We start from the raw sequence: 27,349 nt of genomic DNA on the forward strand, positions 1-27,349 counted from the left end.
CAGAAATGCAGGTGCAAAGAGGTGCATAACACTCTGGCATGTGGGAGAAAGAAGAGAAAGGCTGAGAACACCCCTGATCAGTTTAAGGCAGAGGAAAAGCAAGATGGGAATTGAGAAAGGGTATGTATCAAGAGACAGTATTTAAAATTAATTTCAGTAGCAGAAACTTGAAGAAGAATATTAAGCATTATATAAATGGAAGGTGCGTGCTTTCCCATGCACATTTTGTATATTAACTTCCTTAATCCTCACAAGGACCTTCTGAAATAGAAGCTATTGTCACCCCTAGTTTATATATAAGGAAACAGAGGTACAGAGAGCTTAAGAGCCCTGTCCGAGGCCTCAGAGCTGGCCAGTGGCAGAGCTGGGTTTCTGTGCGTGGCCCCAGAAACTGTCCTCTTAACCACTCCAAGTCTACAGACTGACAAGAAGAGAAGATTGAAGCTGTGATGAGCATGTGAATTCCAGACCTGCACTCTCCAATATGGTGGCTGTGCTACTAACCACATGTGGCTTTTCACATTTAAATTAATCTATATTAAAAGGAATTTAATATTCAGCTTCTAAGTTGCACTAGCCACATCTCAAGTGCTCAGTGACCATGGGTGGCTAGTGGCTGCAGTATTGGACAGCACAGACAGAGAACATTTATGTTTACGTCACTGGAGAAAGTTCTTTTGGGTAGCTCTAGCCTAAATATAGTTATTCTTTCTCTCATAAGTCATCTTTTCCTGTTTTTCTCTCATTGGGTCTTATAAAAACTAAAACTAAAGAGAGAGGGGGAACGTAGTTTCTGGAAAGTGGAACTGACATACCTAGTATGGAGGTTTAGAAACTCAAGGGAATCCCAGCTGTCATGGAAAGAGTGTAGTGCTAAAACAAAAATTAGTAGAGGAAGGCAGCATAGGACTAAGTCGTTAGAATCATGGCCATGGTGTTTCCTATCGAGTAGGATTAAGTTTTCAGTTTGAATATAACATTAGTGAGTCTACTACCACCATAATAACAATAAGTGCTGGGCAATCACAGTTCTGAGTGGTTCTAAGTGTGTAAGGTGAACTCATTTAATCTCTTAGGGAGGCACTATTATTACCCCCACGTTGCAGCTGAGGAAGCTGAAGGTTAGTGAGGTTAAGGGATTTGCCCGAGATCACAGGACTAAGTGGCAGAGCCTGATTCAAACCCGGGATGCCTAGAACCCCTGTTTTTATCTGCTACAACTCCTCGACAATACAGCGTATACATGTGGATTGTTTTTGTTACTATCCTGTCCAAGAGCATCATTATTCAGTCTGAATACTCAGAAGAGGTAAAATTTTCTACAAGAGCAGCTGGGGAATGTTCCAAAGTGTGTGCCAAGCCCTGTCCTCCCCATTGTAATGGTGACTGGGAAAGAGTCAGCTTATAAACTAGGGCAAAGGAATTAATTGGGCAGGGACAACAGAGCCCCCCAGTGGGGCAGGGGTGGGGCCTGGAAGCTGCTGCCACTCATCCAGGAAGCCCACGTGGTCTCCCTGTGCTCCCTGTACCTGTCTAGTCCCCTGTAAGTGGCCCAGTGCTGCCTGCCTCCCTGACCCCAAATGATTTCTGGTCAAATTGCTGTTAAGAAAAATTCTCTCTAGAATACAAGACTTTCAGGATTCCATTCAAGCTAACTTTTTAATAAACAAAGTGTTTTGGCTTGTTCCAGTCTAACCTGAGTTTTACCTGAAACTTTTTTTTTCTCCCATTGTCTGTCTGTAACAACTAAAACTGGGTGAAGATCATTATTATTGATTGATACTCAAAAATCCTGTTTACCTGCTCAAGAGTAGTTCTCTCTCTACCTTGAAAAATATTAGGCTGTAAAATAAATATTGTTTAATATTCCATCTTGGCTTATGTAAAAGCTCAATATAGCTGAGATGTCATAGAAGTCAGGGTAGCCCTCAAAGTAGTGTTTACTCAGAGGGCAAGCCTGGGATAAAAGCCAGCTGGATGCTGCAAGGAGGAAGTTCCAAGATCATAGAAAAGACCATTATTGTCCTCCTGGAGCTCATCCCCCAGGTCAGGTAAGACAGACACTGGCTTTAAATCACTTTGATAACTTGGTGGATTGGATTTTACTTTAGTTGTGTTTGATCTTCATTTGATAAAGCCATCTGCTCAGTGGAATCATTAGCCAGTAGTCTGTGGCATTTGTTTTACTGTATGAAGAAAACTATATAACCATCATCTTTCTCCTAATTCTTACTGACCTCTCCTCTCCTTTTCCCTGTATTTCTTTAGAAAAATGCATTGTGTACAACCACTGAATAAATACATACACTTTCCATATCTATATTTATCTGCTTTATCATTCAGAGCAAGCTTTTCATCCTGGCTCAGTTTCCTTCCCCTGAGCTTAGTATCCCCCCAGCACTTTTGTACTATCCTCCCCCATCCCCCAGCAATGTCAATTGATCCACACAAGTTAACTATAACAACCTAAACAAACAGCAGAAGGTATAATTAGGGCAAATATGTATCCCGATTATCTTTCTGGAGATGCATAGAACACTCCTGCTCTATTGTGGTTTGAATTGCAGAACCCATCCATTAGTGCAGAGAATTAAGCATTGATTTTTAAAATATATCCTTACCTGAAGGAAGTCTTTCAGGAATTTCTTAGCATAAGCTTGTTCTTATGAAACTGTTGTGAGGAAAATAATAGGGGAAATCAGAAACACTGGCAACTAACCAGTGCATTTCCAGACTGACAGCCATGCATTTCCAACCTAGCAGCCATCTCATCATATGCTGCCACAGTCCTGCCTCCCAATTCCACCTCACCTGGTCCTGATGTTGAGGCAAGGGCAGCAAGCTTCCTCAGAGGTGGTTTCACCTGGATGTCATATGGCATTTGGCTCTTGTGTTTCTTCTGACAAAATCCTTGATTTTGAGAAAGTGCCATCTCAATCCTTGCCTTGCTTTCACTGCATAATTGGATGAAAATCTTGGGAGCTGGCTTACCTCTTTGAGAAAATTAGTATCATCTTCTAGAGCAAATGTGCTTCCGACTTTTGCCTGCTAAAAGGATGAAACTCCCATTACCCTTATGGTATCATAATGTCATTTGCAATCAGATCAAGAATTGTGAGTGTTCATTACATGATTCCATCTGGGATGAGAATTGCCACCAAGAGCAAGTATTAGCTTAAAAGCTTTTAATGAAATTTCTAGGACTGAAGTGTCGTTTCCCTCTTTGTGTGACGCCATCCCAAAGAATAGAATTGCAAAAGAGTTGGGTATGTGTGTACATAGTATTCACCCTGGAGGAGCAGGAATACAGAATTCATTTTGTTTATTTTTTCATTCAAGTGCATTGTGTGTGTGTGTGTGTGTGTGTGTGTGTGTGTTGCCATGACTACATTAAGTATTCATATGTCCTGCCTATAAAAGGCATGTATAGATTTATTCTTTGTGTCCATGCCTGATGCATGGCACATATCCCTGCAGGCTTGGAAAACACAGAACTGATACTACCTGCCCTAGTTTAGTTTTGTTTTTCTGTGGGAAAGTGTTTTGCTGAGTATATTCAACAGTGTATTCACACAGTGCCATCTGAGGTGTCTGCACAGTGTTTCCCAGGTGCAGATGAATTTGAAATCAGTACTTTGGGAAGTATTCCCTTGGAGGGCTGTGAAGGAGTTTGTTCACAATTGCTTCTATCAGCCTGTCTTAGGTCAAGTCGCCATAAAAAAAAAAATACTATAGATTGGGTGGCTTAAACAACAGGAATTTATTTCTCACAGTTCTGGAGCCTGGAAAGTCAAGATCAAGGTATCAGCTAATTCAGTTCCTGGTGAAAGCTTTCTTCCTGGCTTGCGGACAGCTGCCTTCATTCTCTGGTGTCTCTTATGAGGGAATCCCATCTTGGGATCCCCACCCTCATGACCTCCTCTAATCCTAATCACCTCCCAAAGGCCCCACCTTGAAATGCCATCACATTGAGGGTTAGGGCTCCAATGCATGAATTGTGGCAGGGAACACAATTCAGTCAACAGCACAGCCTATATTGTACCTTTGTGAAGGCCCTCCATTCATTCATTTAACAGATGTCTGTTGGGAGATGGCTGTGCAAGGCAGAGGGGTAGGTGCTTGGGACACAGCAATATAAACCCTGTCCCTGGCCTCACATAGCTCAGGACTTAAGTTTTCTTTTTTAATTACAGAAATATTTAAACAGAAGTGGTTATATGAGACAGGGAGGAAAACACATACCTAGGCTAGGGTAGGCTTCGCAGAGGAAGTGACATGAGAGCTGACAGCTGTGAGTGGGTGTGAGCCAGGTGGAGGGGAGCAGGGGAGAACTTTGTAAGCTAAGGAAATAGCAAGAGCAGGGTCCCCAGGTGAGAGAAGGAACTGAAACTGTGTGGCTAGAGCTTCTGAGGATAATTAACTGGGTCTCCTATCTAGGGAAAAGCACATGAGCTGCCTGAGAACATCCCTAAGTGATGCTTTTTACCCAGAAAGGGAGCTTTCTGGTGGCTTTAGTCATCAGATAGCAGAGTAGCATGTATTTGCTCTTTGTGATCAGGGTGGGCTACCTTCTGCTGGAGGCAAGGGCTGGAGGTGGGGGCGAGCTGAGAAGAATGAAGGACCCAGGCCTGGGGAGTGATCTTCGCGTTTTTGTATCTCAGCACTACCCTCCCTCCAACTTGGTGCCTTCCTAAGAACCACGTTTGTGATTCATGAAAAAAAAATTATTTTAAGTAAAAGAATATGTCCTCAAGATAGAACATTTCATCAGCAATCCCAGGAAAGTGGAAATAAATACAGCACAATAAAATTGAAATCCAAAACAAGCTTGCTTCATGTTAAATGACTTGTTTCTGGCAGATAGGCATTACTTAAAGGAAACTTCTTGTTCATCCACTTTGCTTTAAAAGTTTTCCAGTTGGGTCTGTAGTCCTCTTTTCTGCTGCTTTAGTTTTAGAACACATACAGTCTTCTCCATGGACATATGCTTACAATTTGCAACTTTGTCCTGCAGACTTTCTGGAATATGGTTAGCTACTGAAATGACTTGTCCATGAAAATGCATAATGTAATTGTACCAGGTAATCCCTGATCTAATGTCATTGTCTATTCCTTTCATTTCTACCTTCTTTTTCTATTTTACTTCTCTCTTCTTTTTAAATAGTGTACACACTTTTGCCCTCAAAATCCTGTTGCATCACATTCTCTGAGTGCTTAATGCACAACTGGTGCACAGAAGAGAAATGGTGATGCAAAGAATGATGACCTCTGGAGTCTTCCTCAGGGGCTGGTTCTCTGACCTGCATTGTTAGAGTCCCTCTTGGGCCACAGAGGTGGGATCGGTTTCTCCACTAGCCCCTGAGATCCTTTGGAGAAGGAACTGGATCTTCCTTACCTACGAATCCTTGCCTCCTGGCTCACGACAGATGCTCAACAAATGTTTATTAAATGATTAGCATCAAAGCCCTACTCATGCTGTTGTATGAAAAAGTCCGTCCCTGGAAAAACAGTATTTCTAATGGTAATTGTTCCAAAGGCATGGGGATTGGTGCTAGTCGCGGATGCAGAGTAGCCCTCAGCAAAGTTCTCTGGTTGGTAGAATGGATCCATCATGGGCCTCGCCGATCACTGTGTCCAGCCCCTAACATCCCCCCTCTGGCCTTCAACCACTCAGGTCATTACCTTTGGCTTCTCATCGTGTCTGGCATCAGGCAGCACTCATGCTGCTGGTTGTCCCCATCAGAATGAGGGCTCCCACCTCCCCTCTCCTCAAGGCCCTGCCACTGACTTTCCACAATGGTAGCAAGCTTAGTACAAGCTGTGAGCCATGTGCCCTAACTCCTGTTTCAAGTCCCAGACTCTGACCTTCCCCAGATTCCTCTCTCTCCCCGGCACAGTGTTCCACGAAAGGAAGCGCAGCCCTTACCCACACTGTTCCCTCTGCCTGGCATTCACTCCTCCCTCCAGTCCCTCCCTGCTCCGACACTTCTAACTCATTCTTCAAGCTATAGGTCAAAATGGAACACCTTCTGCTGCACACTGGTCATCACGCTTTGCTCTCATCCCTGGGCAGTGAAGCAGATCCGTGGAGCACACTTCCTGCGTCCTGTGGCATTTATTAGTTTACGGGATTATCTTCCATGTCAGACTTTTCATGTCTTTTTCATCGTTGCTTCCCTAATGCTTAACACGGTACCCAGTCAGGACCATAGTTACCTCCTCCGTGAAAGACAGGGAGGAAGGAAAGCAGATGAGGACAGGCAGGGGCACGAGAAGGAAAGCAACATGAAGGGGCAGCCTCTCCATCCTTATGTGTTCTCATGTTGGCTGCAGTGTTGAGGTGCAACCAGAGGTACAGTGTTGTATCTGAATGCAAAGGAGGGGCTGAGAATGGGGGCATGGGGTGGGGTTGGGGGGTTGGTCTAGTAGGGTTAAAATTTAGCACTAGAGGCTACTCAGTGAGACTTCTCCTCCCGGGTATGGGACGCACAGAGCAATGGGCCTTACTGACACCAGACTTGCTCACTTTGCCCCTGACTGGACTGGACTTGCTGTGAATTTTTTTCAAGCAATTTCAGGTGTGTGATAGAGCAACCAAAGTCCAGTGAACACAGAGTATTTCAAGAGTCTTGAAAGAACAGTGAGTTACGAAGGACCAAAGGGCTTCATTGTCTCTGTTGATGCCACTTTCCAAATCGGTGATGGCTGTCATGAGGCGCAGCCTCGGGCTTGACCTGGCCTGCGCCCACAGTTTTCCTGATCCGGCGGCGTGCTGGGAGGATTCCCTCCGCAGTGACGACATTCAGCCACACCACAGTTTCCTTGACCCAGGAGGAAAGCCTGGGTTTGGGGTTGGGGGGTGTGGAATAGCAGGCGCAGAGTTTTTCTCATTTTGCCCCTTGGCTTTAAATTGCAGCTTCTCTTTTAATTTTCCATTATGCATCAAACACATCGGTGCCAAAACTGGACAAATGTATTCCGTCTGGGAGGATGATCCCAGACAGCTATAAATTAGAGCTTGTGTACAGAGATGCCAAAAATGTGGCCTCGTGATAGGGTGTCCCTGGGACCAGTCACCTCCTCCACAGTCTGCTCGGTGGTTACAGGCCTTGGCCTGACGCCTCCGTCAACAGATTTTTGGTTTGTACTTGGAAACTCTTTCCACCGAGTTGCTGCAGAGGCGGCGTAGGCAGGGCTGCCTGTGAGGCTTTGCCTGGCACATCTGTCCCAGGCAGCCCCTAGCACTCTGAGGATGGGGCTTTCCCAAGGCATCAGAAAACAGCAATGACCTCACAATGACCTCTTCCCTGCACCAGAAACAGCAATGACCTCAAAGCCGATTTCCTCCCAAACTAAAGCACAGCCCAAGAAAACTCTCCCCATTTTTTTCTGGACTGATCAGTTAAACTACCATATCACACTTTTAAACTTACAAGAGTAATACATGCTTCACGCACAAAACTTAGAAAGTATAGTGAAAAGAGAAAAGTCACCTGTAATTTTACCTTTCAAAGAAAAGTATTGTTAATGTTTTAACATGACTTCTCTGAATATTTTTGCATGCCTTGCCACCCTTTTAAAAAATGCAAAAACCTTTGAAAGCTAGTTGAACCCAGTTCCTTTAGCTGTTCCTCACATTATCCAATTAATGCTTTCCTCTAAGTACTGGAAACTTTTAGTTGTTCCACATTAGAGAGTCCAGCTGGTAGAACTCTGCCCCTCCAATTCCTCCTGCGGCAGTCATGCTGCTCTTCTGAAGAAGCCGGCCACGAAGGGAATGGGCCTTGGGGAGATGGAGGGTGAAGAAAGATAAAGTCCTCATATATATTCAGACAGATAGCCCCGGCCCTTTACAAAGAGCCCACAGACAGAAGGATCTTGTATACACAGGGCTCTGGTCTGACCCTGACTTTGACATCATTTTTCCTTATTAAACTTCTACTTCTCTGACTTGTGTGCTTGTCTCGCTTTTGCCAGCATCTGTGTCTGCTCTTCCCTGCTGGGGCAGGGGCAGCCTCTAAACTGTTGGTCTGGGGATGGGTTACGGGAGCCCAACACTAACTGGACGGGTTGGCAGAATCAGGGGGCTCTTTCTACATCTCTGCTCACTTGGGGTGCCTTGAGTCCAGAAGGTGCCAGTGACCATCTGTTGATTGACACAATGAAATTCGAGATGGGTGTTTGTGGAGAGAGAGGAGACCCTGGCTGGAGGCTGCTGGCGGGCCTTTGTGACAGTCCTGCGAAGGAAAGGCTTCCAGCTCAGGTGCGGAGCCTCACAAAAGCCCTCAGAGTGGCGGGGAGGAAGCAGGCCATGACTACCAGCTGCCAGCCTGCCCAGCCGCTGCCTGCGCCGGCCACTCAGCCTCTCCCTGAGCCACACAGCACACAGCCCAGGCTTTTTCAGAAAATTACTTTTTCCTTTCTTGCTTTCCATGGAAACCCAAAATAGCAACCAAAAGAAAAAAGAAAAAAAGAAAGAAACAAAACAACCCCGGCCAGTTTCCCTCACTGCCTCCAAAACCATCCCCAGGCAGTGCGGCACAGTGACAGTGGCAGCCTGGGGGTTAGGACGGCTTCTAGACGCCTCTAAAACGGCTTTCTAACTGGGCACTGCACACTCAGGAGTTGTGGGCAGGTTCTGAGGTTGGCATGTTTTCTTCCCATTTAAAAAAGTGGGTTTCCCCCAGTCTTGGAGTTCATCTTGCTCTTGGTGACCTCTCACTGTGGTGTTGGTGAGGAAATCCCAAGTGCCCAGCAGGGGACAATAGGGCAGGAACCAAATACCTTCCCGGGGGACTGTTGTGGGAATACCCTTTTTGAGACGCCTCCTGGGCTGTGCTGTGTATGCCCCATAACCGCGGGGCAGCCTGGCAGAATCGGAGAAACTCTGAGCTTGCAATCAGGACACCCCAGTTTTAATATCACATCAGGGACCTGGGGTGGGCTGGGGGCTTTGAGCACATCATTCCACTCCTATTATAAGAAGCGTGAAGAGGAGACGGGCTGGTTTCTTAGGGGCCCCCCTCCAACCCTCAGGTTCTGTGGCCTCAGGCCTCCCAGGTCCTGCACACACTTTCCCCTCCCTTGTAAATGCAGGCTGTTTACCTTTCAGCTGGCAGGGTCGGCTGTCATTGCTTTTGGACTGTGGTTTCGGTTTGGAGGCACCATGAAGGATTTCTCATCGGAGGATAGTTCCCCAGAGTACTTCTACATGGGTGAGTGACTTCAGCTCTCCTCCGCCTTAGCTGGGGCCTCCCCGGCTTCGAGTGGAGCCTGCACCTGGACTTCTGGGACGGGGGATGGAGGGAGAGAAAGAAGGCAAACCTGAGCCCCAGATGCCCACCTGGCCCTGGGGTAGGGATGTGTGGTCCAAGCAGAGAGGAGAGGGCCCTACCACCCCTACCCTGCCCACCCCACACATGGTTCATCCCTCTGCTTCTAAAACCAAGGAAGACCAGGTGGGACTGAACTGTTGTGCTTCTTTCAGCCACTTCAAGAAAAGAAGCCCAACATGTAACCACAATTCATTTCCAAAGAATTGGAAAAGCCCCTTTGCCCCCCTGAGTGAAGTGCGTACACCACAAAGTCAGTTATTCACTCATCCATCTGGGGAGACAGGGGACCCCTGCCCAGTCAGGGTCTGGTTTTGTGGATTTGTGATCTTGTATTTTAAATTGTCTAGGAGAGACACATAATTCAAAATGAAGAGAGACATCTCAAGATGTGGAGGGGTCCATCTCAGTCCCTCCATGACTAGGGACTGCAGAGGGGAGAGAGAAGGGGGAGAGGAGGGGGCTGGGGAGAGGAGGGAGGGGCGGAGGGAGGGCTGCCATGGAGAGAGGCCTCAGTGTGGGAGGGGTAGTAGCCGTCTCCCTCCAACTGTGGGAAAGGGGTGAGGAGTGGGAGGCTGACGTAGCCTCCAATTCTGAGACCATGTGATAAGTAGGGGATGAGAAACTAGTGTGCAACCAAGTGCTGACTTAGTGGTATTTGCAGTTGGTGCATCAGGGGTCATTCTAAACTGGTGTGGCAAGAAGGATTTGAGTTAGGTTTGAAAGACCAACCATAATCAATAGAGAAAAGGAAGAATAGGGACTGCAGAGGCTTGGGGCACAAAGTGTGTCTATAGGATAGTGATTAGCAAGCCTAGGCTGGGCAGAGGACTCTTACCAGAACGTAAAGGATATGGGCATGGTAGGAATTAAGATTAGAAAAGTTGGGGAGGGACGGAGGACAAGTATAGAGGGCCTTGAATGTCAGGGCTAGTTAATTTAGTAAACAATAGAAGGATAATTTAGGGTTTGGGGGAGGGTACGACCTACACTGCACTTTAAAGAGATTATTCTGGAATGAGAGGGGAGGACGGAAAAAGGCCGTGCTAGCTTATTGATATAGTCACAGGCCTGAAGAAATAAGGGCATAACCCATGGTGGCTGCAGTAGGAATTGTGAAGAAAAGGACAGAAGGACAAGAAAGTTTATTAAGCATTATTAAATATTATTATTAAACATCGTTAAACTCAGGGACAGAAGGAATCAAAACAAAAAAGATATCAATGATAGAGTCAAGCCTAGAAGTCACAACTCATGGTTTTCAGATGGAAACCTGAGGTAAGGGACCTGCTCCGTTAGAGAGAGGGGTGAGTATGTGGAAGGAAAGATGGAAGCCAGTCTGGGGGGCAGCCTCTGTCTGTGTTGCTCCAGAAACAAAGCACTGGTAGCAAGTTCACAGGTGTAGATTTGGGTCCAACATAAGAAAAGCTTTCTAATGACTTGATAAATCAAAGAAGCTGAGCAGACTTCTACAGGTGAAAGTGATCCCTCTGATACCTTGGTATTTAACCAAAAATCAGAATGGAGCCTTTATCAATACAGGAGATTCCTGCATTAAATAGGAGAACAAACTAGTTCTATACAGACATTCCTGATCCTATTTCCTAATCTAAACTAAAGCAACATGAACAGCCCAAGATGCAAGAAATGTCATATATTCATGGACATATCGGTCAGGACCCTTTTAATTGCAAATCACAGAAACTTGACTCAAACTGTCTTGAGCAAAACAGAAATTTCTTGACTCACATAACTGAAAAGTCAGGATTAGTTCTCATCTCAGGGACACAAGTGATGTGATTGGAATCCAGTCTGTAGCCACCTCTTAGCTCCTCTTTCCTGTGGCTCCAGTTTGGGGCAGGTTCCCCCTAGACGTGATAAAACGTCCACCCACAGCTCCAGGCACCATCTCCCGGGTAACCTCAGCAACAGTACGCTCTTCTTTCAGTCCAACTGATCCAACCGAAGTCCTGGGTCTCACTGTCACCGGCAATCTTGGGTCCAGTGCCCGTTCCCACACCAGTCATCGTGGCCAGCTGCTTGGGACGGGCTTGTTGGCTGAAGCCTGGGCTTCACACCTGCCTTGGAGCTGAGGCGAGTCAGCCTTCAAAGACCACATGGACTGAGAGTGGAGGAGGTTCTTTGTCTAATAGAAAAGAAAAGGAAGTGAACTCTGGGTGGGCCTGAACTCAGCAGGGCCTGAATCCTTCCTGCTTGTTCTTGGTGGCCTGGGGCGTGGCGTGGGTCTGCCCACCCTTGGCTCTTCTTCCTCCCCTCTCTAAGTCACCCTTGAGTGGCTGGTGGTGAGAATGCTCACGGTCAGTGCTTGAAATCCAGAGAAGTGGATTATCATAGAGTCTTAGCACCAGACAGAATAAGGAAACTGAGGACCAGGGGTTGAAGCAGAGGAGGAGGGGTGCTGACAGTCAGCCGTGGTTTTCCAGCCCTTCAGGGTGGGGTTCAGCCCACACCCCAGGTCTGCCAACGCCCAGGCCTGTGCTTGTTCTGTTTGTTTCCCTGTGCTGTCTCTGGAGAGTGCCAACAAGAAAAAGTCCTTGTGAAGTCAGGAACCTTTTCTCCACTTTAAATACTTCTTATAATATAAATAGAAAGAGCACTATACATGTTTACAGAAATTGATGTTCCTTTCCTCAATAAATAATTTTCCAAATAGGAAAGACACCAGTTCTCTAGCAATAAAATGAGAAGAAAAGTACACCAGGATACCATTTTATGGACTTGCATAGCAAACAGTGTGAGGTAACAGGACTTTAAAGAAGAAGCAGGCCCAGTTTTTGGAAAATCTCACTTCATGGCACAGGGTACTGTGCACTGCTCTGTGTATTTTCCTTTTCAGAATAGGCTCCAGAGCAATCAGCCCATTAAACTCTTATCACCCCATTGTTAAAGAGTCCTGGAGAGTAGGCTTGGCCCACTGAAGCACTCTTAAAGAAATACCACCTCTCCCTGAGAGGGACCTCAGGAAGGCACGTAGTCTAGCTCCCTGCTTCTGGGCAGATGACTGCCGCCTCTAGGGGGATGCTTTCCTATGTGGGACCCTTGGGTCTTTCTCCTTGGTGATGGAGAGAAGGTCCCTTCTTATAATAAAGATCTGGAGGTGACTTCACAGCCAGGGGCCAGCGTGGAGAGGATCCAGCTGTGAGGGGAGCTGGAAATGAGGCCAGGGAGCCAGGGTAGTCAGACTGACCGTGCCTGCTGCTTCTTCTCACGGACCTCTGAGCTCAGGTCGAGACCTGGAGGCTGACCCAGGCTGTCGTGTCCACTGGTTGCTATCGTGGAGACAGGAGAGCCTGGCAAGTGTGGAGCTGGCAGCAAGCAAGGCTGGGTGACTTGGTGTTTCCCAGACCCTTTCCACGTTAGTCTCCTTCAGTGAACTCTTGGGAGAAGGCCCCAGTGTCTTCCAAGTTCCACCAATGTGCCCCTCTGCTTTCCTGTTACAACTGGTCTCTGGGGCTGCCCCTTAGGGGTACTGGCAGCACAGGGGTCTTCTTTCCAGGAGGCAGAGTGAGGAGCGATCCCCTCGGCCCTCAGAAAGCTGGAGCACATGAAGTCATGTCTGTGAGCAGAGGACAGGGGACGTCATCGGGTTTCTCCATGAAAGGGAAGGGGCTGCCCACACAGACTGCAGCCGCTCACTCTCCGGGATCGCAGGCTGTCTGTGGCTGTCCCTCCCTGTGAATCCAGAGCCGCAGAGCCTGGCTTTGATGGTGGCTGGATGTTATGTGTAAGGAAAGCATTCCAGTGCTGAGTGCTGAGGGGCTGGCTTGACTTTTTAAAAACTCTGACTCACTCTGGTAATATTTTTTTACTTCTCAATTTTTAGTTGTACCCGAGATTCATGATAGTTGCAGAACAGACACGTGCCATAGCTTACATTGTTGAGACAATTTCTCCAAAGCATTTTTACAAGAACTTAATAGATAATTATTGCCATATTATACATAACAAAACTGAGGAATAAGAGGACTTACCTAAAGGCACAGTTGGCAGGCCTGGATTTCTAGCTCCCGCCAATGTGCTTTGAAGGGAAAACCCAGAAATCATCAATGATAGATCCCTCGGGCACTTTTCTCAAGGAAGAAGGAAAAGAACCCTCCTGCCATTTGTAAATTGCAAAATTCACAGATTTCTAGCTAAGAAAATCACGCTTCTTCTGAGTTCCTTCTGAAAGTGCAGCATAGGAGTGAGGGTGTGCACTTTGGAATAGAACCCCGGGTTCAGTTCCAGTTTCCCCCCTCACTAGCCATGCAATCTTCCATAAATTACTTCTCCGTGTCTCAGATTCCTAATCTGTGAAATATGAATACCATTTCTACCTACCTCATAGGGTTGATGTATGAGATGATTTAACCTATGAACCTGCTTGAGCGCAGTACCTATTGTGTCATGAGCCCTCAAAAAATGTCAGCTGTTATTACAGCAGTGAGGGCAGGCTGAGGAAGGAGTCAGCCTGCGGGAGGCACAATGATGTGGGAGAGTAAGAGAGGGGAAGATAAAAGAGTGGTTTAGATGCCAGGTAGTCAGGGCGAGATACCAACTGGTAGCACTGAGGCTTCCAGGTGGCAGGTTCCTGAGATAATGCCTGTCTAGGGCAAAGGACAGATGCTGCATAGAGCAGCTGAGGCACTGGGAATGGTGGTGGTTACTGTGTTGAATGACTCCATGACTAATGTATGTTAAGCTCCTAGAACAGCACTCAATAACTAACAGCTGCTGTTATTTAGTGAGGACCCTAGTCCTTACCTTCCCCATAAACTAAGTGCCATCCAATATTCTAAATACGTATATAATTATGTGTGTCCAGGGCAAGCTGGGAGGGAGGGAAAGTTGCACAGAGGCAGAGAAAAATACTTTCAGATGATAAATGGTCGTTAGGCAGGTATGTAAAATCATCTGCAGCCAAAAAGCCACTGAAATTGATGAGCGTGTCACTATCCAGTCCTTAAAAGGGGAGCCATTTAAAAATGAGTTGATGCAGACAAGGCTTTTAGGATGCCACTGTCTCCTTTCTGTGTTAACTGAAATGACGCTTCTAGCTTCAAAAGAAGGATTGGAAACCAGAGACAAGTGATGGAATTGTCAGGAAATTGGTGGTAGCATGTCACCTGGAGATCACTGGCATTGCAAGGCCCAGCTACTAATGCTAAAAATGCAATATCAAAGTGTTTTCTCTTTTTCAAATCAAGGGAAATAGGACTCAGAAAGCATAGGGGATTGGGAAATAGGTCATACACTTGTCACAAAGCTGCCGCGGGAGCGAGAGGGCTCTACAGAAACCATCTTGGAATTAAAATGTGACTGCCAATTAATGTATTCATTCAACAACTATGTTTTGAGGGCCAGGTCAAAAAAAAAAACAAAACGATAAGGTATGCTTGGAAGCTACAAGTGGCCTTGTGGTGTGCAGAGTATTACAACCAGATTTGGAACTGAAATCAGCAGGCCCAAGAAATTTGCCACTTGTAGAATTTCTTCTGATTTTCCCATCAGCTCCAACCAGCAGTGTTCATTTGGCATCGAACCGAGTCCTGTGGCCACACATGCACATGAAGGTTTGCTGGGGAGAGGCCTCAGGAATCAGAGCCCCTGGGGCAGTTTCAGGGTGTTTGCTGTGAGCTCTGGAATTCTGATAGCCTAAGAATGGAATATGGTACAAATAAGTGAATTTTCTTGGGGAGCTCTTATTTCAGAAGGGCAAGGGGCTGAGTTAGCTTGTTCGCAGTGGGGAGCAGGTCTGTCCTCCTCAGAGCCTGGTGCCTCTGTCCACTGTACCCCAGCCTCCGCAGGAGCACCCCTCTCTCCTAGATTCCACACTCCCAGAAGGCTTTCCCCACGGTGTGCAGCCATACCCTCATCTACCTAACTTGGGAGAGCCCAGCCCTCTGGTGGCTTCTTGGATGCTTGTTGGGATGTATCCCCAGCATGTATCTCTAAGCAGAGATGGGCAACAGTAGGCAGCCAGTCCAGAACTTCAGACTTAGTTTGCTCTCTCTTTATCCTCTTATCCAACAAACACTAACCGAGAATTCTGTCTTGTTCCTAGCATATTCTAGGTAGGGTGAATAAGGTTTGTTTAAGGACCTAACATCTATAGAGAGAGACACAGATGAGAACCCACAGAGGTACAAAATGGAAAAGAGTAGGCTGGGTCACATCATAGTGAATTCCTATGCGGCTGGAGTGTAGGATGGATAATGTTCCCAGTGGGTCCAGTCTCCAGTGACTCCAAGCAGAATCTGTAGACTGTATCATGTAGCAGTGAAGAGGCAATGAACATTGTAAGTAGGAAATCAGTACAGTAAGGTAGCCCACCCAGGAGACATTCTGTGAGGGAGCTGCTCCAGTGGGGTGGGAATCGGGGCTCGAGGCTTGCGTGTCCAGCCTGGAGCCCTCTTGCCGCTCTTACCCCCATTAGTAAAATAGAAATGCGTATAATACTTGCCTTACTTAGTGGCACTGTTTTGAGGAGCCAAAGAGATGATGGAAATAAAAGAGCTTTGAAAAATAAAGAAAAATTTTAAAACAATAAGGTATTTTGGCAGTGGGACCAACGATAGTATTATTTTAATACGGTATCATTTCTCTCATTACCACATCCATTCCCCATGAAATTATTTTTTTTAGAGAAAAGGAAAAGGGAGGAAGTGGCTGAGCCTGCCTATCGGGAAATAAATAAATACCCATCTCAGGATCTCGGAAGAGCAGGGCTTCCCGGACCCTGAAAAGGACCCTGAGAACAGCCTGGGTGGTGCAGGGAGCAGGGCAGCCCAGCCTGCCGCCTAGTCTGTCAGGGAACAGAAACGTCTGCCCACAAACCACTGTCAGCACCCAGAGGGGCCCCCGGAGGCACCCTGTAGGCCAACCTCAGGGTTTCCCCACAGAGGTGGGATGCCAGCTCCCCACCCTCTCGTGGATGGGAGTGGTTCCCAGCTGACTCATATGAATAAAATGCAGAAAATAAAGTTGAGGTGATTGGCATTCTTCTAAGCAAGTCGAGTGCCAGGCCCCATATTGTGTTCTAACTTATCTCAGGATCAGAAAAGGAAGTAAGAAACTGGCTTGCTTTTATTTCTCTCAGAACAAGACATTTCTGCCCTTCTCTTTCTCTGTGGAACAGCTGTTCCTGTGGCTTGACTTCAGAACTAAGTGAAATGACCACCCGAGTTAAGGCCGCTGTTATTGTTGGAGAGGCAGGATGGGATAATGGTGATGAGCTAGCTTTAGAGGCAGATGGGTGTTTTTATCCCAGCTCTATGATCTGGGGCAAGTCACTTAACCTTTGGGGGCCCAGTTTCTCTGTCTAAAAAAATGGAGAGAATAATGGTACCTGCTTCATGAAGATTAAATTAATAAATCTGTGCTAGGTGCTTAGAACAGTGCCTGGAGAAAATAAGCCCTTAAAATAAATGTAGCTAATATTATGTTAATAATAACATTATTTGGTGCATATTACCTTATCACCTCCCCTCACTGGCTATTTTCTTGTAACACTTACCACCTTGCGTGCATCCAGTGTATATGGTACTGCCTTCTAGAGTTTATCATTCACACAAAACCATATTGTCTCATTGCTGTGCCCTCCGCCCCTCTCCTTGACTAAGAGCTCCCCTCTTCCATTCCACCCCCTCCCTGCTTCTCCATCTGAGCCTGGGCAGATCAACGGCCCCCCTCCCCTCCCAGACACTTTGTCCTCAGGGCCTCTCATGAGATGGGGATAGCCACTAATTCCAGAGTGCCACGAGGCCCACAGGCTCCTAGGACGGTAGGGGTTCACGTCCCAGCTCTGGCACTGGCTCCTCACCACCCCTGGACCCACTGTTGCCAATCTCTGTGCATGGTATTAATGCCCATTTTACAGGGGTGGCGGAGATCTGGCAGGTGAAGTGCGTGGCACGTAGGAGGCACTTGCAGATGACTAAGCGTAAGCTGTGGGACAAAGGCGATTTCTGATCCTCGCTGGTTGTGTGAGCCTGAGCGGCTTCCTTCACCTCTGTAAGCATGGGCTTTCTTTGTTCCCTGGGGATTACAGCAGCTCCTACCTCTCAGGATCCTTGTGCAGGATATATGAAGTCAGGTGTATGAAGCTCTCAGCAAGAAGCCTTCCACAAGGGCTACCTTTATCGTATTAACAACTGAAGGCCCTGCCGGGCCGGATGCCTGGGGCAGTGGTGGTAGAGCCTGGGCTGGCAGCATTGGTGCTGGGGAGAGAGCCGATCCTGAGTAGTCAGCATCTTCTCTGGCCTCTTCCCCCCAGGGCTATATGTGCTGGTTGGAGCGGGGGCCCTGATGATGGCCGTGGGCTTCTTCGGGTGCTGTGGAGCCACGCGGGAGTCCCAGTGTGTTCTCGGATCTGTAAGTGGGGCGAGGTGGGGAGGGACTTGGCCTGAAGGGAGCTGGACGTTCTATTTGTCCCTACCTCTGTGGAAAATGTGAAAAAAAAAAAAATAGGTCATTAGTGTGAAGATGTTTTGGGAGAAAAAGTGCCTAATAATATTTCACAGTGAGTGAGGCAGCTACAAGATTCCCATAGTCAGGGAAGTACTGTTATCTATAAGAAAAGTACTGCTGTTTGAGATCAGTAATTTAAACAAACATACCTCTTGTGGTTTATTTTAAGGCTATTAGTTTAGCAGCCTCTGGTTTTAAAAAAAAAAAAAATGAAATAATTTCTGTTAACTGCTATACATCCAGTGCCAGTGTGACCTAAGAAAGAAGAGGAGAAGGAAGAAAGTGTTTGTGTTTCTCCATGAGGAGAAATGGCAGTTTTATTAGGCGGCCTCTCCTTACTCATTGCAACCTTTGGTGTTTGAACTGTGGCTGCTTCTCCTGATCTCTCTTTTTTTAAAAAATAAATTTATTTATTGACTGATTGATTTTGGGGTGTGTTGGGTCTTCGTTTCTGTGCGAGGGCTTTCTCTAGTTGCGGCGAGCGGGGGCCACTGTTCATAGCGGTGCACGGACCTCTCACTGTCGTGGCCTCTCTTGTTGCGGAGCACAGGCTCCAGACGCACAGGCTCAGTAGTTGTGGTGCATGGGCCCAGTTGCTCCGCAGCATGTGGGATCTTCCCAGACCAGGGCTCGAACCCGTGTCCCCTGCACTGGCAGGCAGATTCTCAACCACTGCTCCACCAGGGAAGCCCTTCTCCTGACCTCTTGCCATGTAAGATTTCTAACACATTCCCTCAGTTCTCTATTCTTTCTCTTTCCCCTGTTGCTGAGCATCTCAGGTCTTGTTTATCACTGAACTTAGTTTAATCAGAGCAGACCCCGAGATTGGAATAGAAATCTGTCCAGAAGGACACCCTTCACCTCCACTTCCCCCTCCTCAGGGAAGCCATCCAGACCACGCAGTCTCAAGTCACCCCCTCCCCAAACCCAGCCCCACCAGCCACTCTCTATCTTCTAGTCTTATTTTATATCTTTATAGAATCTCTTTTGTTCATCAAGTAGTCACTGAACATGGGTGCCGGGCACTGTTCTAGGTTGTGGGATTTCTATATCACTCTCTGAAATTAACTTACTCTTTTATTGCTTACTCATTTATCATATCCTCCTCTCTCTACTATAAGGTCCCTGAGAGCAGAGGCACTGAGATCTTATCTTATTCACCACTGTATACCCAGCATCAAGGACAGTACCTGGCACAGAGCAAATGCTCAATAAACAATTGCTGAATGAATTAATGAGTGAATGAATGTGTGAACAAACTATGAATGAACTAAGGGGCCAAATGCTTCCTGCTAGATCTCTTCAAACTAATAACCTTGCCTAGTGTTTTTAAAAGGAACTAGAGTCAAAGAGGTTAAGTAAACTGAAAAGGTACTGAATTAATGAAGTTAGTATTTTCTCTCCTCTACAGTTTTTTACCTGCCTATTGGTGATATTTGCTGCTGAAATAACCACTGGAGTATTTGCTTTTATAGGCAAGGATGTAGTAAGTAAATATTACTTATAATTGTTTTTTAACGACGGTTAAAGTGCTCTCTTTATGGCAAAGGTCATGAGAATATTGGTACCCACAGTGATATTCCAAAGCCAAATAACCCCCACAATAATCGTTTATGCACAACTTTTTAACCTAGGAGTGTGGTGTGGGCTTTAGCATATGTGTGTATGTGTGTGTGTGCATATAGGTGCACACATATTTCTGGGGAGATAGTTCATAGCTTTCATTAGATATATAGAGGGGCCTATGTTTTTCTGTAACAAAAGGATCTCTAATTTAAGATGATCCCGTTTGGAATGTGGGAGGAGTTAGATTGCAGATATGAGAAAGAAGGATGGGGAAGAACACGCATTCTCATCCCTTGTTAGCCTGTCCTTTGTTCTTAGGGTTTGGCCTGGGCAGAGGCCAGGTCATCCTCAAAGACTATAGCCAGCCTCCTGTGTGCCGATAAAGCCAGTTTGTTAAGATTTTTGCTCAAACTGTAGGTGAGCAGAATAGGTTATCAGGAGAATCCACAGAGGAAGGGGCCTTTTTAGGTGTAAATATGCAGTGGGGAAGAGAGGAGTGAAATGGAAAAGGAGGAAGAATGGAATCTTAAGTTTACTGTATTTTACATAAATTCATGTGCCATCAATATTGTGTTTATGAACTTATTTTAGATTTTAAAAACAGTAAACATGTAGAATAAGTAAATGTCACCTCCTCTGGAATTTTTCTAAAGTAGCTGGTTATATTTGTAGGTTAGAGGGATTGGATCTTATGACTTCTTGAGAGCCTATGGATTTGGGGATAACATGCAATTATAGTAGAAAAAGCATTCTCTACATTTTCTATGATATTTGAATGCTGAAACAGTTTTCCTTGGTCGTGAACACCTTTTAAACCATGCCATGAAAAGACTTGAGTACTTGTAAACAATGGAGTCCCAAGAATGCATAGGTTTCTACCCTGGCTGTGCACCAGAATCACCTGGCTGGGGCCCAGGAATCTGGGGTTCACCTGTTGCTGATGTCCATTCAAGGTTGAGAACCTCCACTCTAAGAAATCTTTCTAGTCTATGAAAATTGTTCTTGGTTAATCTATCCTTCCATCTTCAGAAGCATATTAGAAACTCCAGAATCTATAATCTGTTCCATATAGGCAGAATTACCCTTAAATCCAGATAAACATATGGAAACGCCATATTTTTGAAAGGTAAGGAAGAGGGGCTTTTTCTTGATGAAAGGGGAACGTTTGAAACTTCTCACTCACGTCCTCTTGTTTTCCTGGTATTTTTTTCAGGCTATACGACATGTTCAGACCATGTATGAAGAAGCTTATAACGATTACCTTAGAGACAGGGAAAAGGGAAATGGGACTCTCATCACCTTCCACTCAACAGTAAGTGACTTTACTTCTTCCTTAAAATTGAATCTTCTAAAGATTATACATGAGCCAGGTTCTCTCTAATCACCTAGATCAAAAATAAAAATAAATTGAGTGAAGCCAGGCAACAGCACTATATGTCTGCCTTCGTGGGAGCCACGGTTTGCATTATGTGTAGAACCTAGAAGAGAAAGAGGCATAACACAGAGTCGACAGAAGGAAGTCAGGACATGCACCCAAAGAGACAAAAGAGCACACACAAATAAGAACATCGAGAAAGCCGCCCAAGTAAATATCAGGTTCTCTCAAGACTGGCCTTGTGGTGTAACAGAAACAACTGTGACCTTCAAGTCAGAAGAGCTTATCTCTAGCTGCAGCTGTGCCATGGAACAGCTTTGTGACCTGGAGCATGTTCCTTGCCTTCCTGATCCTCACTCAGCGCCCTCAGTTGTAAAATGAAGGGGCACATGAGACAGGCATGCTTCTTTTCTCCCGGGACCTCCTGTGAGAACGTGCTGTCAGTGCAGTGTGCTCAGCTCCAGGCAGTTAATCAAGGAAGGCTCCCTGGGGGAGATGGGCCAGGCCAGTGTCGTCCTGATTTCTCAACCACTGTCATATGGAGAACTAGCTATGAACTCTATGAACTCCTGGCCAGGTGTTTTTTTTTTTTGCGGTACGCGGGCCTTTCACCGCTGTGGCCTCTCCCGCTGAGGAGCACAGGCTCCAGACACTCAGGCTCAGCGGCCATGGCTCACGGGCCCAGCCGCTCCGCGGCATGTGGGATCCTCCCAGACTGGGGGCACGAACCCGCGTCCCCTGCACCGGCAGGCGGACTCCCAACCACTGCACCACCAGGGAAGCCCCTGGCCAGGGGCTTGTCTGTCACAGGTCTGTCCTGGAAGGTGCCAACCATTTATCCTGTTCAGCTTCAGCTGCCCCAGGAACATCAGACAGCACACAGGTTCCTTTGTCTTTGAAGGGCAGCCCTAAGGCAGGACAGCTGTTGGCTGGCCAGTATTCAAGCCCCAGTCTTTTAGCCCCTGGGGTTTACTGTGGCCACTTCTCCTGTCCGTCCCAGGCTCTCCTCAGATAATGAGCCTTTCCTGAAGCTCATAAAACTTTAGCTATTCAGCAAGGCTGAAAGGAAGAATCTAAAGACCCAACTCCTGCCTAAAAATCAGCAATTTACACAGGCACTGTCAACTAGCTTCTTGCCTTGTTTGGATTGCCTTCAGTCACCTCCTGTCATAAAACTTGGACAAATTTGGTGAAGTCGTTTCTTGCTTTGCTAGCATGACTATGTGACTCTTCATACTGTCTCCAGAATGGCCACTAGGTTGTAGTGTCAGGCCTCAGAGCTGTTTTGCGGCCTCAGCACACCCAGTCCTTAGCAGTGATACCTGGACTTGTAGCTTCAGCTTCTCCCTCCTTGTCCTAAAAGCTCTTTTCTGACTCTCTAGTTTCAGTGCTGTGGAAAAGAAAGCTCTGAACAGGTCCAACCGACCTGCCCAAAGGAGCTCCTAGGACACAAGGTAAGCTTCTCTACCAGGTTCCTATCCTGCCTGTGGTGTTAAGATGGTTCTTGCCCTCGGGGTGGAGGGGTGATTCTGGGAGGCCCTCTGCCAGTGGCTTCTAGCCTCAGCTTTATTCTATGCAGAATAAGTGAAGCAATGATGAGTCCCAGTCTCCTGGTACCCTGAGGAATAATGGTGTGCTGACTTGCCAGTAATGATGCAAATGCAGTGGCATTAATTAAGCTCACCAGGACCAGAGGTATGCACCCTAAGGATGTTGCCCTGTACCCTTCCATGGGTGTCATCGCACTGATAAATGCTTCCTTTATTAAGTGCTGCGTGGCAGGCACTATGCCAGGTTCTGGAAACTCTAAGGTGAAAAACACACGGTCCCTGCCTCAGTGGCCTCACAGACTAGTCAAGGGAGCTGATGCTCAGCAGAGCACAGTATCTGTACAGAATACAGTGGAGTCAGGAAAGCTTGCAGAGGATGGATCCTTGAGCCAAGTTTTGACAAAGGAAGGTCATTCCAGGCCCAGAAAGCAGCAAGAACAGAAGCATGAAACTCCAGGACTGAAGGAGAATAGGGAGTCCAGAGGGAATGGTGAGGGACATTTTTGAAAAGGCAGGCAATGGCATGGTTTTATACCTGGAAGTTTGGAGAAGCCGTTGCTTTTAGCAGAGGATTAACATGATCCGTTTTGCACTGTAGAAAGAGCACTCAGGCTGCTGGGTGTGACTGGTAGAACAGAAGGCTGGAGACCAATGGAGGGAGGCTGCTTAGGTGGCACTTATGTTTTTCCTGGTGAGAGAGGATGAAGAGCTAGAGCAAGTCACATACCGTGGGGAGGGAGAGGAAGCGACAGATACAGAGACGTCCAGGGGTAGAATCAACAGGCACAGGTGACTGACTGGGTGTGAGTGGGGAGTGAAAGGGAGGAAGCTAAGACTTCAGATGCCTGCTTGGCTACAGAGAAGGAGAGGCTGAGTGTGTAGGAAGGAAAGGAGGTAAGTGACAGCACAGGCTTCCTGAGGAGATGAGAGAATAATATCCAGAGCCAGTAAAGGTGTTGGCTTTCAACAGAGCAGGGCACTTCTTTGGCTTTAATGAGAAGGAAGTAAGAAGCAGTGTGCCTTTCTCATCTGCATGCTCACTGCCTACAGCAGTACCTGCCACCGGATGAATGGAGTGTGTAAGTTTATAGGTGCAGGTGAGGAAGGTTGGAAGAATTTCTATGGCTTGACTCCAATAAGTAAGGGAGCCACTATCTAGAGCAGTGGTTCTCAACTTTTACCAGAATGTATTGTAATTATTTTTGTGAGTCTGTGTCCTCCTCTAAACTATGAGCTCCCTGAGGGCAAAAGTAACCATGTCTTATTTTCTCCATATCCACCATGCCATTCTGGTGACTAAATGCAAGGCAGATGCTCAAGAAATATTTGTTGAATGAATGAATGATGAATGAATGAAGTATGACAGGAGATGTGAGGATAGCAGTAAGAGTTTCATATAGCTTAGGTGGATATCAGAGAGAGATGACCACTGACAAGTAAAAGGACCTGGGCAGCCTAAGGACAAAATTGGGTTGAGAGAATACCTCTGTATTTAAGAGGACCAAGTAGAAGTTGGAGAAACTAATTGCAATTACAAGTGATCTGTTCTGCCCCCTGTCCAATATTCCTCCATCCGTGAAGGTTCTTTGGACCTACACTGCACAAGTCTCTATGGGACACAGATGAAAGAATAGGGCCACCCAGCCCAGTCACCATAGAGGAGAACAGTCCTCCAGCCCCCGACACTTGGCTTTCCTTTGTTAAATTTGAACCTATACAGACTTTATAGCTTCTTACTAGGTGATGCCTATCTTGCATAGTACATTGGACTAAGTATGTAGAAAGTCTTTTAAACTATAAATGACAATCCAAAAGCAAGGGGCTATTATTTTGGGGATATTTTACTTTTTTTTTATTTGCTGAAAGTAAGAAGAGGCCCCAAATTTTTAATGCCTCAGGTCCCAGAATAGCTTCATCCAGCCAGATTTCAGGGCTTTGAAGCAGCCATTGGCCTAAATAGGAAAATTCCACCAAAAGGAGAGTATTATCACTTTTTCCCCCAACAACATTTTTGCTTTAAAGTTATCAGAGTGATATCTGGGAGGAATGGTTTAAATATGAACAGAAGCGGACATGGGTTAACTCTCACAGGATGCTCTGTAGAGAAGGAAAGGATTGGATCAGGGTGATGATTCACACATACCATCAGCTGTTATTCCTGACTTTTTCTTTTCCAAAACAGAATTGCATTGATGAAATTGAGAGCATAATCAGTGTTAAGCTCCAGCTCATCGGAATTGTCGGTATTGGAATCGCAGGTCTCACGGTAAGAAAGTTCCAGAACATACCTCTTTGACCCCTAAGAAGCCTTGAACTTTTGTATGTTATTTCTCTTCAAGTGTGCTATGGCAGTATCTTAGGAGAGATTTTTCATAAAAGACAAAGATGTTTTTGACAGAATATCTAAGAACAAAGCTAATTAGATACATCAATACTTAGTTCTCTCAAATATGATACAAATTTCAATTTTAAGCTAATTATGACTTTGAGTTTATCATTGCAATACCTTCCCATTTTAAAGTCACCAAGCTTAAACTAGACGAGTGATTTTTAATTCTGGGTCTCTTCCTTTGTTAGATATTTAAGATAACATAGATTAAACTCTCTCACCTATGATTTGCAGAGGTAGCACAGTGTAGTGATTAACAGTGCAAACTCTGGCATCACACTATCTGGATTCAACTGCTAGCTCCACTACTTACAAACCCTGGGATCACTGGAAAGTTTCTTAATTTCTCTATGTCTCAATTCCCTCATCTGAAAAATAGGGATTTTAATATACCAACCTCAGAAAGTTGTTGTGACAATTAAGTGGGATAATACATATAAAGTATTATTAGGAATTAATTCATATAAAGGGTCTGGAACATAGCACTCAATAAATGCTAGCTCTACATAGAATCTGAGTGTTCCCAAACCCAGAATCCAGGCAAACTATATATGGAAGTGTGAAGCATAGTGCATACTTGCACCTGTAGGTAGCTCAGTACTTCTAAAGTACAAAAGAAGAGTGTGAAAGAGTTCATAGGGGCAGAAGGCTATGGTAAGTGTAGCAAGAGATGACACTGGAGAGGGTTATGAGTGTCCACATAATTGTGTTCTTTGTGTGACTTTTTGATAGGTTGGGCTTTATCCTTAAGGTAGAGGGGAGCCACCCAGGTTTGGAAGGACCTGTAGTGCAGTATGGAGATAAAGTTGGAGGGAAGTAAGATTGGAGTCAGGTAAGCCCATAAAGAGGTGATTCCCATTGTCCGGGGCTGAGTGATAATAGCTAATGCTAAGATAGTACTTACCCTCTAGCCCTCCTATGTAGATTAATTTATGGCCTAAGCTGAGGCAGGGGCAATGGAATTGTGAGGAAATCAATGAATTGGCAGTTCTCAGGGGACACAATCATCTTCCCTCCTTTCTGTATTTAGAGCACAAAGGGCTGGGGCAGTGGGTGAAAATACTATGCTGAGGACTTCCCAATCCAGGGACTTCTCTCAGGGCCTCCCCACCCACCCTGGGGCTAGCCTGATGGCCAGTCTGCGGCTTCCCAAGGACAATTCTGAGGCAGAATATTTGAAAATGTCCTGCATTAACAGAGTTATCAAATAGACCCTCCCAACAATTCTACAATCTCAAGGAATGAGCATTCTAGAAGTGGTCACCCCTGACTCATGACAGTGGCAGGATGAGTTTCTTTCTGAGGGGATCCCTTTAGGTACAACGAGGTCTAAGCAGGAGTTGCATCCAACCTTACAACCACGGAAAAGGGGAAGGCCCTGTGTTGGCCATCTTGACTCAGAAGAAACGCCCAAAGTTTCTTCTTTAATTCTTTTCTTCATAAGGTAAGAGTTTCACAATATAATCAGTTAACAAAATGTCCATTAGGTGTCTCCCCTGCCACACACTGATACTGAGTTCTGTCAGCCAGAAGCTTGGAGCCCTGATCCCAGCTATACCCTTAAGTCTGCCCCTTCCCTTCCAATAATTGATAACACATGCCTTTTTAAATTCAGCATTTACAGATCCTAGTCTAATGTAGGATGGGATTGAGGAGAGAATCAGAGAGTTATGGTACTGATTTCTTTGAACAAACATTGATAGTAGTCTATGAACAACGCACCTACAGATAACATATCATAGGCTCTGCAAAATTAATAGGAGAAGTAATTGAGGACAAGAAGGATTTTTTGGCGGCCTTCTATTCAAACCATTTAAGTAGCTATTAATTTTGTTAAATATTTGGCTTTTCAAAGAAGCATCCAAGTGGTAGAAGATGTCAGTAATACCATAGTACAAACACCTCAACTTATGCTTTGGTAAAATTATTGAGTTAAATAATAAAGCATCATGTACACTTAAAAATGGACTGGGGGGCTTCCCTGGTGGCACAGTGGTTGAGAGTCTGCCTGCTGATGCAGGGGACACGGGTTCGTGCCCCAGTCCAGGAAGATCCCACATGCTGCGGATCGGCTAGGCCCATGAGCCATGGCTGCTGAGCCTGCGCTTCCGGAGCCTGTGCTCCACAACGGGAGAGGCCACAACAGTGAGAGGCCCGCGTAACGCAAAAAATAAAATAAAATAAAATGGACTGGGAATGAAGAGATGCTCCACTTTTTAATATGTGGTCGCTGTTGCAAAAATTCAAAGCTTTGCCAGCAATAGAAAACTATTTAGACCACAAGTGTATTTAAACAACAAGTGGTTACAAACACATTTTCCAAAATAAAAATATAAATGAGAGAGATTGGTTCAAGATGGTGGAGTAGAAGGACATGCACTCACCCCCTCTTGCAAGAGCACTGGAATCACAACAAACTGCTGAACAGCCATTGACAGGAGACACTGGAACTCACCAAAAAAGATACCCCACATCCAAAGACAAAGGAGAAGCTACAATGAGATGGTAGTAGGGGCGCAGTCACAGTAAAATCAAATCCCATAACTGCTGGGTGGGTGACTCACAAACTGGAGAACACTTATACCACAGAAGTCCACGCACTGGAGTGAAGGTTCTGAGCCCCACGTCAGGCTTCCCAACCTGGCAGCCCGGCAATGGGAGAAGGAAT

At 46.0% G+C, this 27,349-nt stretch overlaps 1 protein-coding gene across 2 annotated transcripts in view; it reads left to right on the forward strand.

Annotated features, from left to right (window-relative positions):
* Positions 1–27,349, forward strand: part of TSPAN2 (tetraspanin 2) — a 43,241-nt gene that overhangs the window by 6,958 nt on the left and 8,934 nt on the right. For both annotated transcript variants that reach the window (XR_014015049.1, XM_081224080.1), the window contains exons 2-7: positions 9,113–9,215; positions 17,608–17,705; positions 19,213–19,287; positions 20,581–20,679; positions 22,125–22,196; positions 24,475–24,558. Coding sequence is in view for 1 of the 2 variants with exons in the window: in XM_081224080.1 (XP_081080206.1) it covers positions 9,113–9,215; positions 17,608–17,705; positions 19,213–19,287; positions 20,581–20,679; positions 22,125–22,196; positions 24,475–24,558 (531 nt within the window). In the remaining variant the exon portion in view is untranslated. The remainder of the gene's footprint in view (positions 1–9,112; positions 9,216–17,607; positions 17,706–19,212; positions 19,288–20,580; positions 20,680–22,124; positions 22,197–24,474; positions 24,559–27,349) is intronic.

Source organism: Mesoplodon bidens, assembly GCF_964165515.1.
Source record: "Mesoplodon bidens genome assembly, chromosome: 2".
NCBI lineage: Eukaryota > Metazoa > Chordata > Mammalia > Artiodactyla > Ziphiidae > Mesoplodon > Mesoplodon bidens.